The 14,162-nt window shown below is 35.7% G+C and overlaps 1 protein-coding gene across 2 annotated transcripts in view; it reads left to right on the top strand.

The window, feature by feature from the left end:
- LOC149806592 (uncharacterized) overlaps positions 1-14,162 on the top strand; it is an 86,171-nt gene that overhangs the window by 4,295 nt on the left and 67,714 nt on the right. For both annotated transcript variants that reach the window (XM_089955181.1, XM_089955190.1), the window contains exon 2: positions 11,818-11,956. In XM_089955181.1, the coding sequence (XP_089811307.1) occupies positions 11,836-11,956 (121 nt within the window). In that variant the 5' untranslated portion in view covers positions 11,818-11,835. The remainder of the gene's footprint in view (positions 1-11,817; positions 11,957-14,162) is intronic.

Raw genomic sequence — 14,162 nt, 5'->3', positions numbered from 1 at the left:
AGCGAGTTTCAGAGAATTCTTGAACTGGCACTTAGAGTTGTCCTCAAGGATGATAAAAAGTTTCATTATTAATTCCAATTAATTCATGACATCAATATTGTGCTAATTGAGCAATACAAAAATTGAGTTTCAGCATAGACGATTGTCTCACGAAATAAATATCGTGCGTTTTTGAGAAAAAGGAATCTTGTTTCGTGGTGCATCAACAGTTAGTCTAGTTCCCGGCACACTGGATTCTCGATTTGGCAAGATAATATTAAAAACCACTACGGGAACCAGACTCTTAAAAAAACCAAAAAGAAGTGATGTAGTACATATTTTTTATGCATACACGTGATGGTTGTTGAAACCAGTTGGAATGATCTTTCATATGTTGGACATTTTGAAAATAAATGTTATTTAAACAGAATAATGAGCAGCTTCATTAGAAACAGCGCGTTATTAAAAATTATAATTGACTTGATTCTAAAATGAGGATTCAGCCAATAAGCAGTCCAGTTCCCTAATGCCGCTTCCCCCCCCCCCCATTTTCTTGAAGTCAAAGCAATTGTTTTTTAATTTTTGGAGGTCCCTCTGTAACTTGCACCTTGCTTATAGTGGGGTCTGTGTTTGTGGACTCCGTTGTGCGTGAGTTATCGAGGGAGAGGTGTATTTAGGAAATGTGATTAATGTACCAGAATTGTTTATCTTTCTGTTTTGAAACTGGGACCATGTAACTGGAGTTCTTTTGCATGTAAAACTTGTGGAAGTATACACGGGTAAAGAATATAACACTTAATATATTAAGTTAGTCTACACGTTACACACACACACACACACACATATATATATATATATATATATATATATATATATATATATATATATATATATATATACATATACTCACTCTTTATTCAGTTTAAAGTAGTTGTGCACCCTGGGATCAATTTAGGAAAAGATAACATTGAACTCATTAACCCCAGAGGCAAACAGCTAGTGTTCCTATACAGTATACAGATGCAGAGGGATCACCTAGAGCAGTGTTAGCGTTACCAGTGCTGGTATCCCTGAGACTTACTGAAAGCACTTGACTTGCTGATTTTTATAGAAGTGTCTACTTGCAATAAATTTGTTAGTTATTATTTTCTTTCCCTTCATTTAAGCTGAAATTTGTCACAGATGTTCTCAATAAAATTAATGTACATAACGGTATCAATTTCCTGCAACATGCAGAAATAAAACTCGAGCATTAAGGTAAAAATAAATGATTTTTACTTACCAGTTTGCTTCTCCTTTCTATTTATAGTTCATAAAACCCATTATGAATTCACGCTGAATTATTCAAACCTACAGTGCCTGAAATAATTTTATTTTGTGCAGACAGAAATTCCACCTGTCATTTCTCTTGCAACCATTAACCTCATGTGAAAACTGCAAATAGACTGGCATATTTTTCTTGCCTTTTACCTATCTTTTTTCCATAGAATTCTCCACTTAACATTTAAAAACTGATTAAACATTTTGAACACACTTGGAATTTTGAACACTTATGCTGACTATATTAATTTTCGCAATCATTTATTAACCAATTATTCAAAAGATCTATAAAATTCTCCATCATCCTCAAAAACTTCAGCAAGCCCACGGGACCAGTAACTTCAAAATGTTAATGGTACTTGAAGACAAAATAAAGTCAACGACTCTGTGGTAAATGTTTGTTCGTTTGTTTTGGAGTTTAACGCCATTTTTCAGGACACGATAGGCTATGAATGGTGGCCAGTATTAATGGTGGAGGAAGAACCCAGGAAAACTTCAGGAAGAACCACCGACCCATGAGAAGCTACTGGCAAGCTTTCTCACATACCCACATTGGCTGAATCCTAGACTCGAACCCACGCAGAGGTGAGATAGCAGTGATCAGTAATGGTGAGCGCTTTAGACCACTCGGCCACTCGGGGCCCCTGTGGTAAATGTAGGTAGACATGAACACAAGTCCTAGATAGGGTTATCTCAATAATAAAACATGGAAAACTAAAGAAAAACCCAAACCAAGATACCTATATGATGTATGGAATTGGTTAAATTTTATTAAGTTCATCAGGACAATGCTGCTTACTATCTGGCTGATCAGGGTCAGTACATATATCATCTAAAGTCTGGGCATCAGTCTGATGTTGCCATTGATGACCTGTCTAATTCTTAGTCGCACCAGGATCAGTTGACATCTTATCAGTGATTGCATCAGAACAAAACCCAGCCCCTATAGATGGGGGTAGCTGCTAAGTATTGAAATTTCAGCTGTCGAAGAAAATTTTGTCTGTCGGAAAATGGGTTCCAGCAGTGAGTTGCTAGAACTGAAATAAATGCAACTATATCATCAAGATGCAGCTGAACAGTTAACTCATTAACCCCTGGAGGTTTTTGTTGTTTTCGCTTGTAATTTAAGTAGGAAACACATTTTGAAAGCTATTTCTGAATACATCCTAATACATTGACTTCCAACAAATATTCTATTAGCCTAATGCCTAGTTGTGTTAGAAACATCATTTTCCATTGGTTATTTTCCTCACGCATGAGCAGAAGGATAAAAGTTGGAATGTTTTATTTTTTATATTTTTTTTTGCTTAACAGACTGATCATTTTCGTATTGAGACCACACATTATTACAAATGCCCACCTTATCCTACTTTTTCCAATGGTTCACCTGTGCACAGTTCAGACTGGTCTGCCTTAGATATGAGGCCAAAAAGTCTCAAATCCTAACACAAAATCCGATTCCGACCACTGGTGAATTTTGGGTGGAAAAAAAAAACAGGTCCAAAAAATTAGGTTTTCCTTTCTGTATTCTGTAGTGCAACTTAAACGTCCAGATTATTTGGTATCATTGTAGAGATACATCTGTCTGCCTTCCTATAATACCACCCACTTTAGTGTATCGTACATGACCTTGATGCTACAGAGCTCGGCAGTAGGCTACTACCTCCTGCCACTTAAACTCGTCGGCAGGGGTTAATGTGTTTAACCACTATAACAGTACTGTAGTAAACAAAATTAAAGAGATGTCACCAATTAGCTTCAGTCCCATGAATGACTGCTGTTTACTGTTCTCAGCAAACAAAATCACATCTCCATTTCAGGCAAAGAAACTCTGCCAGTTAACACCTGACATTCTTCTACTATATATGTAAAGTTTAATTACCATGATTAAATTAAAAGAAGGAATAAAACAAAATATACCATGCTGTATATGTGCCCCCATAGAACTAATTCAGAATAAATATTTTATTCAGTAAACAGTGTTACATGCCTTAAGAGTTAAACCTAAGGAAAGAAGGGAGGATATAAAACATGGGAAAAACAGTTGCCACATGTATGTTAACCTGTGACTGCAGATTTCAGCTGTTAAAATCAAGTCCTAGGCATCGTAAGTTACAACAAAATAGGGCATCATATGAGGCGCTGTAGCGGACAAAAGCTTGTCAATCAGAATGCTGCTGTTTAAATTTTACTGTCACATGTTCAGAATTCCAATTTCACTTTTATCAGAAATGCTTGTCCTTAAAGTTTCATTTTCTAGGTCGAGATTTTAGAATGTATCTGTTGAATTAAACAGTAGTGGTTGAAAGTTACATCATCTTTGACGAGGTTTTAGATTGTGACATTCGAATTGCACATTTGTGGTTGAAATTTCAATGTCATACGTCAAGAATTCCCAATTTTCATACTGGTTCATCGAGTTTATGTTGAAAGTTCCATTTGATATGTTTAGTATTTAGATTTCATCTGTTGAATTACACAGTGCTGGTTGAAAATTCAGTGTCCAATGTCGACTTTTTAGATTGTATCTTTTGAATTACAGGGCAGTTGTTGAAATTTTAATGTCATAAATAGCGATTTATTTTCAGTTTAACATGTTGAATCATATCGATTTTGCTGAAAGTTCCATTTTGTATGTTGAGTTTTCATATTGTGTCTGTTGAATTAAACAACAGTGATTGGACATTTTATTGTGCTTGTCAGAATTGTTATTTTTATATGGTGAAATGATGTGTTAGTGTTAAAAGTAACATTACAGAGTGTAAACTTTAACGATTCAAAATAATATAGAGTATTAAGATACATCATTCTGTATTCAGTTATGAGGCACCATTCCATTTCATGCATTTAGTTTGAATGTTACCATTTACATGTTGAGAATTACTGTGAATTTCTTTGTTAGACGTTGCTCTCGTGATTGGACCACGTTAATTTTAAATAACGTGATATTGGATTTTTCAACATGCGATATAATGATTTCAACTGCAACTTTCTCATTGGACCAGCTTTTGTCCGTTACAATGCCTGATAGCATCATTTATTTGCCGATCAAGTGCTGGTGCTTACATACACACTCTGTTGAACATGGTTTCTTTATAGCGTGTCCGAAGGGCAGTCCTTTTCACACGATAAATGCAAGGATAAAGATTAACTGTTAATTAGTCATACTGGCTTTATTGCTTGTGTACTTAAATCAAAACTTAACCTATTCTGCAGTTTAGCTATAGCAGACCAAAATATGAAAAAAGGGGCTTGTCCTGGGGATAATAAGGTGTATCACAGGGAGAAATGGCACGTCCCATGGGCTCTCGCATATTGGGGTAAGGGGGTGAGGTTATTAGTAACCTACCCCAGTTTCCATTGTCAGCCAGTTAATGTGAAATTTTGATTTTATACATGACCTCTTTTCTTTTAATTGCTGCTATTTAAACTGCTCATTGGATAGTATTATATCAGTTCCAATCATTACAGATTACCATTTATACATACTACATGTAACAGGCATAGACTGAATTTTTTTTTAAGATTACTGAAAATTGTGTTTTCTCTAAACACAACAGGTTAAGAATCTTATTTTTTAGCAAAGCTTCCATTTGAATAAAATCAGATCTCAATTTCACCTAGGACGGTGGTGATTTGATTTAGTTTGTGCCGTTTTAAGGCTTGTATGTCAACATCTTGAAATTACATTTATTCAGTTCATCAGCGTGATCAAAGTTTCCTCAGGCCAATCAGAGAGGCCCCAGGTGTCTGGCTATCAGATCGACGAGCACCTCACTTTGATTACAAGATGGACCCAAGTGTCAGGCTAGCAGATTTGTTTTTAGACATCACATAGTTGCAGTAGAGTTTTTAACTGATATTACCTGCATCTATTGAACACATTATATGCGTTATTTTTCTTCTCATCTCCCCTGGTGGATCTGATTGCTGTACTTCATAGTCACAAGTCATCATCATAAACAACTTCCTGTTTTTTTCCCACATATTTTTTATTTCTTTTAACATGATAAAATAAATATTAAATTTTCTTTAGATACCTAAAAATCAAACTGGCAAGATGGATGCATTTTTGCACAAGACAGCGATGGATTAAGCTGGCATTGGACAAGTGGGCTGGCGCTTATCTTGCATGCTGTCTATGAATATATTTTTTTACATTTGTATATGTAATGAATGTTTATGTATTTGTATTTGGCATTCATGATACAGCCTTACTGTGGTTCAAGTCCTACTTGGTCAACAGGACACAAAATTGTGTATGCAAATGGAGTACACTCCAGCTCAGTTGATCTATGTTGTGGTGTTCCACAGCGGTCTGTTCTTGGACCTTTTCTTTTCATTCTATACATTCAGCTCCTCTCAAGTGTCATATCATCAGCCAGTTTCCCACCACTTGTATGCTGGTGACACCCAAATATACAAATCAAGCCACTCAACTGAAGTTGATGCTACCTTCCAAGGTGCATTTCTGATGTGATATCATGGATGACATGTAACAAGCTGCAGATGAATGATGATAAAACTGAGTCCATTCTGATGACAATGAAAACACTTTCTCATTTACATCCATTACCTCAGACAATAAATATCAGCAACACCAACAGTAAATTCACACAGTATGAAACATCGGTATTGCTTTCGACAGTACTCTCACATTGCACCAACATGTCATGAACATGCAAGATGGCATATCTTGAGCTGAAATGCATCAGCTTCATTCACAAATATCTTTCAGTTAATGCCACTTAAACATGTGTTCATTAGTACTTTCAAGACTGGACTATTGTAATTCAATTCTGTCTGCCTTGTCACAATATCTACTACAGAAACTTTAATAAGTTCAAAACACAGCTGCTTGGATCATCCTTAGAGTACCACAATCAGAGTACACACACCCCTGCTCTGTACCCTACACTGGCTATCTATTCAATCCAGAATCAAATACAAAATTTGTTCTCCATGCTACGTTGTATCACTGATAGACTCCCCCAACATACCTATCTGACCTCACCCCATGTGTACACACCAGCAAGATACTTACGCTCCTGTTCTGACAATCGTATACTCATTATTCCCACTATGAAATCAGTCATATGGACAATGTTCTTTTGCATACCAGGGCCCAGCAACGTGGAATGAATTGCCCACTGAACTTAGACTCAAAGACACAGTGATCCCATTCAAGTGTGCTCTTAAAACTCACCTATTTCGACTGCAAGAACAAACTTAAAGACCTAATATTGTTTCCTACCTTAAATATTTTCAGCATATTTTTATTTTTTCTAATTTCATGGTGTGTTTTTTGCAATCATATCATTATATGTTGTTTTTTTTGTTATAGGTGTTTGATGTTGTAAAGCTTAGAGAGCTTCTAAAGATTAGGCGCTATATAAAGTCATTATTATTATTATTATTATGTAACAGGTATTGTCATTGCAGTGTCAGATTATGCCACTTCCATTTTGTAGTCAGTGTTAGTCTTTCAGTTTCTTGCACAGGTTTGATAATGTGAATTTTTATTATTTGAAGCAAGTTTGAAATATTTCATATTTAAATTTTAACTGTAATAGTTGTTAAGTACACAGGATTTGCTGAATTCCATTTCCTAACAGTCACTAGCAAAGTGAGTAAGCATCTCTATAATCATGATACTGGCCAGTCAAACTGTCTGGCTGACTTCTTGTCTAATCAAGTTTGCTAAACAAGTCTGATGTTAACACATTAACCCCTGGTGATGAGTTTACGTGTCAGGAGGTAGTAGCCTAATGCCGAGCTCTGTAGCATCAAGGTCATTTATGATACACTAAAGTGGGTGGTATTATAGAAAGGTAGACAGATGTAGCTCTACAATGATACCAAATAATTTGGAATATCTAGTTGCACTAAAAATACAGATATAAAAAAAAGGACCTCATTTTTTTGACCCGACTTTTTTCTACCCAAAATTCGCCTGTGGTCAGAATCCAGTTTTAGACCTTTTGGTCTCAGATTTAAGTCAGACTGGTATGAACTGCAAAAAAAGACAGATGAACCTTTGCAAAAAGTAGGATAAGATGGGCATTTGGAATAAAGAGTGATTTTGATACGAAAATAATGGGTCCGTTAAGCAAAAAAACCCAAAAAACTCAAACTTTACCCTTCTGCTCCTGTGCAAGCCAAATAGCCAATGAAAACAATGTTTCTAACACAACTAGGCAGTATGTTATTGGAAGATCACCAGGAAGTTGATGTTTTAGGATCTATTCAGAAATAGCTTTCAAAATGTGTTTCCTACTCGAATATTAGACGAAAATGACAAAAACCTCCTGGGGTTAATGAGTTAGGTGATTTGTTAATAATTGTAATTGACAGAACTTTTGAAATTCATGTGAGATGTTATTTTGGAAGTAATAGTCATCTTTTGTAGTGCTGTCTATGCACCAAAACTTTGCTACTTATGGGTTGTGTTTATCAATCAATTAGGTACATGGTAATTACATGAGATTGATACATACTTGCTGTTTGGCCAATAATTACACAGAGAGAAAAAAGCATTCTCAAAATCATCCAGGTGTTTAAAACAAATAGTTATAAAACCATTCTTATTTCCAAGACAGGCTTTCATTATTGTTGATGTAGTTGAAGAACATGATTCAGTTAGGACAGTTCAGAATTAGATGTTATAAAATAAATATCACATCTCAGACAAGGTTTTCAAATAACTAATACCAATTTTAAAATGCCAATATTACTTAATTTTGAAATACCAGATATGGGCCATTACCTTCCACATGGATAGATACCTTGTTAAGAAAGGTTTTTGTTTATTTTAATACAGTTGTCATATCAGCACTGTTACAGCTAGGATATGACCGGCACTGGAGACTGAATTTTAACATGGGGTTCTCTAAATGTTGATAAGGTGACCTAACTTGTTTCAAGCATGAATGAGTTCCAGATCATTTGTATCAAGTACAGAACAACAACACTCATTTGATACATGGTGAAAAAGAGTGATCTGTGTACGTGTGTTGAGAAAATCAAAAGTGAAACAAATAAAAAATAAAAAAGTCTAAAATCTAAATATCTCTTGATGATGAGGCACCCCATACTAGACAACAATTGTTGGGAAGATTTTAAAAAAAAAAAGAAAAAACAAAATAAAACCACTCAAATCTTTATCCATCTTGACGAGGGCACGTGATACGAACTTCTGTACAGATTGACATCTATCCAAAAGATGAAGTGGTGCAACATGACAGGCACATTGACGGTGTCTAGTGTTATCCTTTTAAAAAAAATTATTGTCATGTTTATTCTCTTTTTCTGTGATGTAATGAAACATCATGTAGTGATGTGTGAATGTTAGAAGAAAGGAAATAACGTGTGAAGGATTGAATGAAGAAAGGGAGAAATAAGTAATAGGGAAGCAAGAGGAAAGATCTGAGGAAAGAGAAAAGATGAGAGAATGAGCAATGAATAAGTGAAGGGTGTGTGATTTGTATTTTTAATTAGATTTAACAATTTTTCAATCATATTGCTACAATATCTGCATGGTGTCAGTTTATAGTGATGCCTAGCACTAGGACATTATGTTGCAGACATAGAGCATGATGTCCCACCCAGTCTCATTATCCTGACACCAGGCCGACCAGTCCTAACACTAACCTTTTAATGCTGAGCGCCAGGTGAGGCAGCGGTTAGAACCATTTTTGTAAGTCTTTGGTATGACTTGGCCAGGTATTGAACCCACAACCTTCCTCATCAGAGGCAGACCACTAGGCCACCACAGACCTGCCAACCTTTACGATTTTGCCTTAAGTCTTATAAAAATGATCCTTAAAATATGGACTTTTGGCATACAAACAAAAACTACGGAAAAATGATCGTTGCCAAAAAAATCCAGATAATTGGTTCATCCATGTTTGATTTGGATCTGTGTTTGATATTAAAATTAGTACAATTAGTCAGGGAACCAGACTAACTTTACAGCCCAGATGCATTAAACTGCACCTATTTGTTCATGCAAAGCATCCACATGATCAAAATGTTGATTATAGAATTTTTTGTAAAAATCACATTAGAAAGCGATGCATGTTTAAGACGAAAGTGAAAATAAGCTTCTAGAAAAGTTCTATTAATCAACACAGAAGAATCAAAACGAGTATTCAGATTCTTGTGAATAAAAGCTGGAAATGATTACGTTTATTGCACATCATGTGCCAGTTTGAGTATGTCTCATGGCGGGATATGGGATTGTCATCATCATGTGAAATGGATAAAGAATTACCAAGAATTATGTCAAGTTGAGAGATAGCAACAAACCATTGAGTTGCATAGGGTTTGGAACTAAAGTTTGTGCTTCTGTACTAGTGGTAAATGAAGTCTACATGTACTTTACAAACGTTTCAGTTGAACATACTGTTTTTATCATCGATGCATCAAACTTTTAATTATGTTTTCCAGCTTTACAATAGCAGTTATTGATATTTTGTCACACCTTACTGAAAACTGGTCAGTCTTAAGGGAAAAAAATCAACTGCCTTACTGAGACAGACTCATCAAGGTTGGCAGGTCTGACACCGAAGCAGTAAATTAATCATAGACAGTTAGATTACATGGTGTCCAAAAAATAATGGTATTAACGGACATGAGATTTACACACCAATATCATACATTTCTGTTCAGGTGGTGCCTGAAAGAATGAAACGGATGTAATATGGATAATTCATCTGATCTCATATCATCCCTCATCCTTTCTCCCTAATCTAATTGTCTATGATTTCAGTTGCAATATGTTAATGACATGCATGCTAATATATTTAGACTACCACCTTTCGCCTGTGATCCTTAGGGTTCAGCACCTTGCATGGACCTGTTCCACTACATCATTCCAACTGACTGTATGACAGTCATTAATGACCCAAAGGCTTTGAATTACAGTATGCACTTTCTCTCAGTCAGAATTCATATATAATACTTTTGCCTTCGATCCTTCTGGACCTACATTCCTGGCAATACCGAATCATCAGATCAAACCTTGTACAAATTGCCCCGATCTCAAATAGGCTCTGGAACAATAACCAGACCTACTCATGAGATCGTTTCTTCTCAGCTTGTATCAGTGGTCCATGATCCTATAGGCTAGTCTCCTTGTTAGGCCTATCACTTCTCTAGCCTCAGTAATACCTTCTGTCAAATTCATGCAAATAATACATTGTCATCAGTATTTTGCTCATTGTAAGAGATATTGGGGCTCCACATCACCTTGATGCAGCTCACCAAACAGCTCTCGGAACTCATGTCTTATTATTCGTTTGATATATGTTGGGTCACTGATAGCTCCATTTCCTTTACAAAGAGTTAATCAAATATTGGTGCTGAGGAAACTGATCAGAATTATGAAATACTTTAAAAAACCAAGTTAAAGAATTCTCACATAACATTACTCTGTGAAGATGTGATGATTACACATCTATTATATGGAGATGTAAGAAGGTAACATATTACCTTGTGCTTTGATTAGCTAATGAATTGTTACTGAAGGCTATTTTCTCATTACCAAAATACTACACTGTCTGATTGGAAGCATGTTCAGTTAACACGTGAAGAATTGTTACTCAATACCAAAGTTTTTCTAAATGTTAAAGATTATGCAATAATATTACAAAACAGTACCACACTTAAATGATGAGCCTGAACAGTGAATTACCATCAGTTCAAGATTCTGGATGATTACTGTTGATTATCACATAATGCTAACCACTGGGAAAATCTTTGATATTCCATGTGTAGTCCGAGAGAACAGCAAAGTTTAATATTGATATTTATAAACCCACAGCATTATTTAAAAAAAAAACTTACAGGGCAGGAAATGTCAATTCAGAATTATTTTCTTGCAGTTTACATGACCAGGTTAGTTGCAATGATTTAAGTATTATTCAAATAGCCGGTCAAGAATCGATCAAAATGTTGCAGTTTCATTTTAAGAGTTGAGCCTGTGAGAAGTTGAGAGTCATAGAACACATATCTCTGGTTACAAGTGCTGTGAAACAATTGGAAATCTTACAAACTAAGCATACAAATTTGTTTGCAGTTACCTACTTGAACCCTTATCGGATGAGCCATTAAAAAGGTAATTTTGGTAAATTTTTATGAAATTTAGACTTTGGTTGTTCACTTTCACTTAATTTTTATATCTACTCAGGTTGCTTAGTTGTCAGTTAGAAACATGCTTTTCTTTTGCCCTACTGATAACTAATCAAAATTACATAAAAAAAAACACCAGAAAGATTTTTAAGAATTTCAAAACCGTTACAATTAGAGTGGTGTAAGATTAGGCCCCACAAAATTTTGAGAGGTTTTTAGAGGGTAAGAAGGCAACTGCAAACATTTGTTCAATGTTGACCTTAGAGACATGCACCTATTGATGATGACCAAAAACATCCCCCCAAAAAGCATCATGATTAGTAAAGCAGATATTTAGAATTTTGTGTCGTTTCTGAATATTGGAAATGGCTTTATTCTCTATTACAGGTGATTGAGTACAGGAAAATGGGTCCCCAAGAGGACTACATTGAGACTGTTTTCACCTGTGAGGGCAACTTTGATGATCCCCATCTCCAGGCCCGACTAGATGACTTTCGGGCCTCCCTGAAAGATCTCCTGCTTACAGGTAAGGATTATGGGTTTTTATAACCACACTTATAGAAGCAGATGGATTATTGCATCAACTTTGTCATTGTTTACATCTTTCCATTTATACTCCTGATCTGGATTGTATCACTAGTGCACGTACTGACACCAACTGGATGCATGGGAAACACTCCATATCAGACTTTATTAAGTGCACCCTAGTTGTAATATCATTTCATCTATTGCCATCCACTATTTGTGCATCTTGGCATAAAAGTGTTCTGCACACTAAAATATAGTTAAAAATGGCTACTGTAAGTGAGGATATCCTGTGGCTTTAATTTGACAGAGAAGAATAAGGAACAAATATATATTGCATTCTTTGTGACGTATTCATTATGGACTGCCTAAAGGTGGGGCACCTTATGATATTTGACCATCCGTTAGCAATTTTATTTTTGTAGCTAGAGTTGTCTTCCATTTATACATACCAGGGCCTTCCATTAGGTTTAAAGTTGGAGGTCAAGTTGCCAAAGTAGGCAGGGAGTTTGGGGGACCTCCTTCAACAGGGATAAAGGTAGTTTTTTTTTTTTTTTTAGTAACCAGGTGTAAAGTACCAGTAGCCAGGTAAATCACCCAGCTTCTCGGCTGATATGGAAAGCCCTGCTTACCAAACTTCGTGGATGACTGGCACATAGGATAAGGAAAAACCCAGTATTGATTTCGGAATAAAAAACTTGGAAGTCAAAGTTACTGTGACTGATAGAAAAATGATTTCCACATAATAACTAGACTTGTCCACAATCAACAATCTACGAAGCTTTGTGGAAGGCTTGTAGATGAGGTAGGGAATAAACTAATCCATTTTGGGGTGAGATTTCAAAGTCAGTGTGACTGAAAGAAGAAAATGTGGTTTCAGCACAATAACTCTAATACTCCCTCATATGCAGTTACCTGGCAATGGATAGTTTGCACTTTGGGTAAAGAAGGTAGCATTACTCCATGGTCTTAAAATAAGTAATAGAAAGAGTGAGAAGCTACAAGCTTTGGAAAATTCAACAAATAATTTATTTCCCTAGAATACAAAGTGAAAATGCTATAAAAGAACTTAGTATTGTGAATTAAGTCCCAAATACTTCTAGAATTACTGGCACAAGTTCTAACGAATCGCACAATCGAAAGAGAGGGGGAGGGAGAGAGGATGCTAGTGTTTTGTAGTAAAAATTGGTCTTTGAGACTGGTTAGCTTGGATGGAGGTTAGTGATGAATGTTGAAATGATTTTCAGGTCTACTGCTTTGCATTGATGTTTTTGGTAAATTAAAAGACAATATAGCAGCAAATTTTGCTTTAATCACAGACCTGCCAACACTGGGCTGAATAGGTTATTTTTTTAGACTAATGTAAATTTGAGGAGACAATGGGAAGGTGGAAGGGATGTTGAGGCCTTTATGTGAATTAAGAATTAAGGGGGTAGTGAGACAATATGGTTGATAATATCAAAGACAATTTAAATTTCACTGATGTCATTTTCATCAGTATATGCTCTTTATGCTAGTTATAGGTGGGTCAGTGCATAGTGAAATATATTTTATTTGGAAAGGTCTGTGTCATATAACCAGTCAGATCATTGCAACTACTGCAAAAATAAAAATTGGCCACAAAGGAAAGGTTAGTTTGAATATCTTGCATAAAACTGTGCTGTATTTTTAGCAGGAAGTGAGGTGGCCTCTCACTTGAGATATCAACAGTGTGCTTTTGTAAATTTATGATAGCAAAGTTCACAAAGTAGATGGTGCTGTCAGAATAATTTTGCATTGACATTATTAGGGAAGAAAGAAATTTTGCTCTTTGAGACTTTTGAAGAAGACTTTGCAGTGAATTCAGAGTGTGTGGTTTTACCAATTACGAAGGCAGAGGGCTTAGATCCATTACAGATCATGCCAGAAGAACTAAAAGAACAAAAGTTGTCTAATGTTTCTCCATATTCGCTTGTTGAATGTATGCCTGCACTAGATATGTGGATCTTGTGGCATCCTGGCATAGGTAACTTTAAGTTTTGTGCAGATGTTGCCATTGGTCATCAAATATGACCACTGTGTTACTAAAGGCAAATCTAAAAAGAACTCACAGGTCAACAGAATTTGACAATAGCAGCCAGGTATTCTTGAAGATTTGTTCATACAATACTGTTTCACTACAAGTTATGCATCATTTCTAAAAAAAGACAGACCTTTAAATGACTTTT

This window comes from Sinohyriopsis cumingii, chromosome 1 (genome assembly GCF_028554795.1).
Source record: "Sinohyriopsis cumingii isolate HCF-2022 chromosome 1, ASM2855479v2, whole genome shotgun sequence".
In the NCBI taxonomy this organism is placed as follows: Eukaryota; Metazoa; Mollusca; class Bivalvia; order Unionida; family Unionidae; genus Sinohyriopsis; species Sinohyriopsis cumingii.
This window is presented reverse-complemented; position numbering and strand designations above follow the sequence as displayed.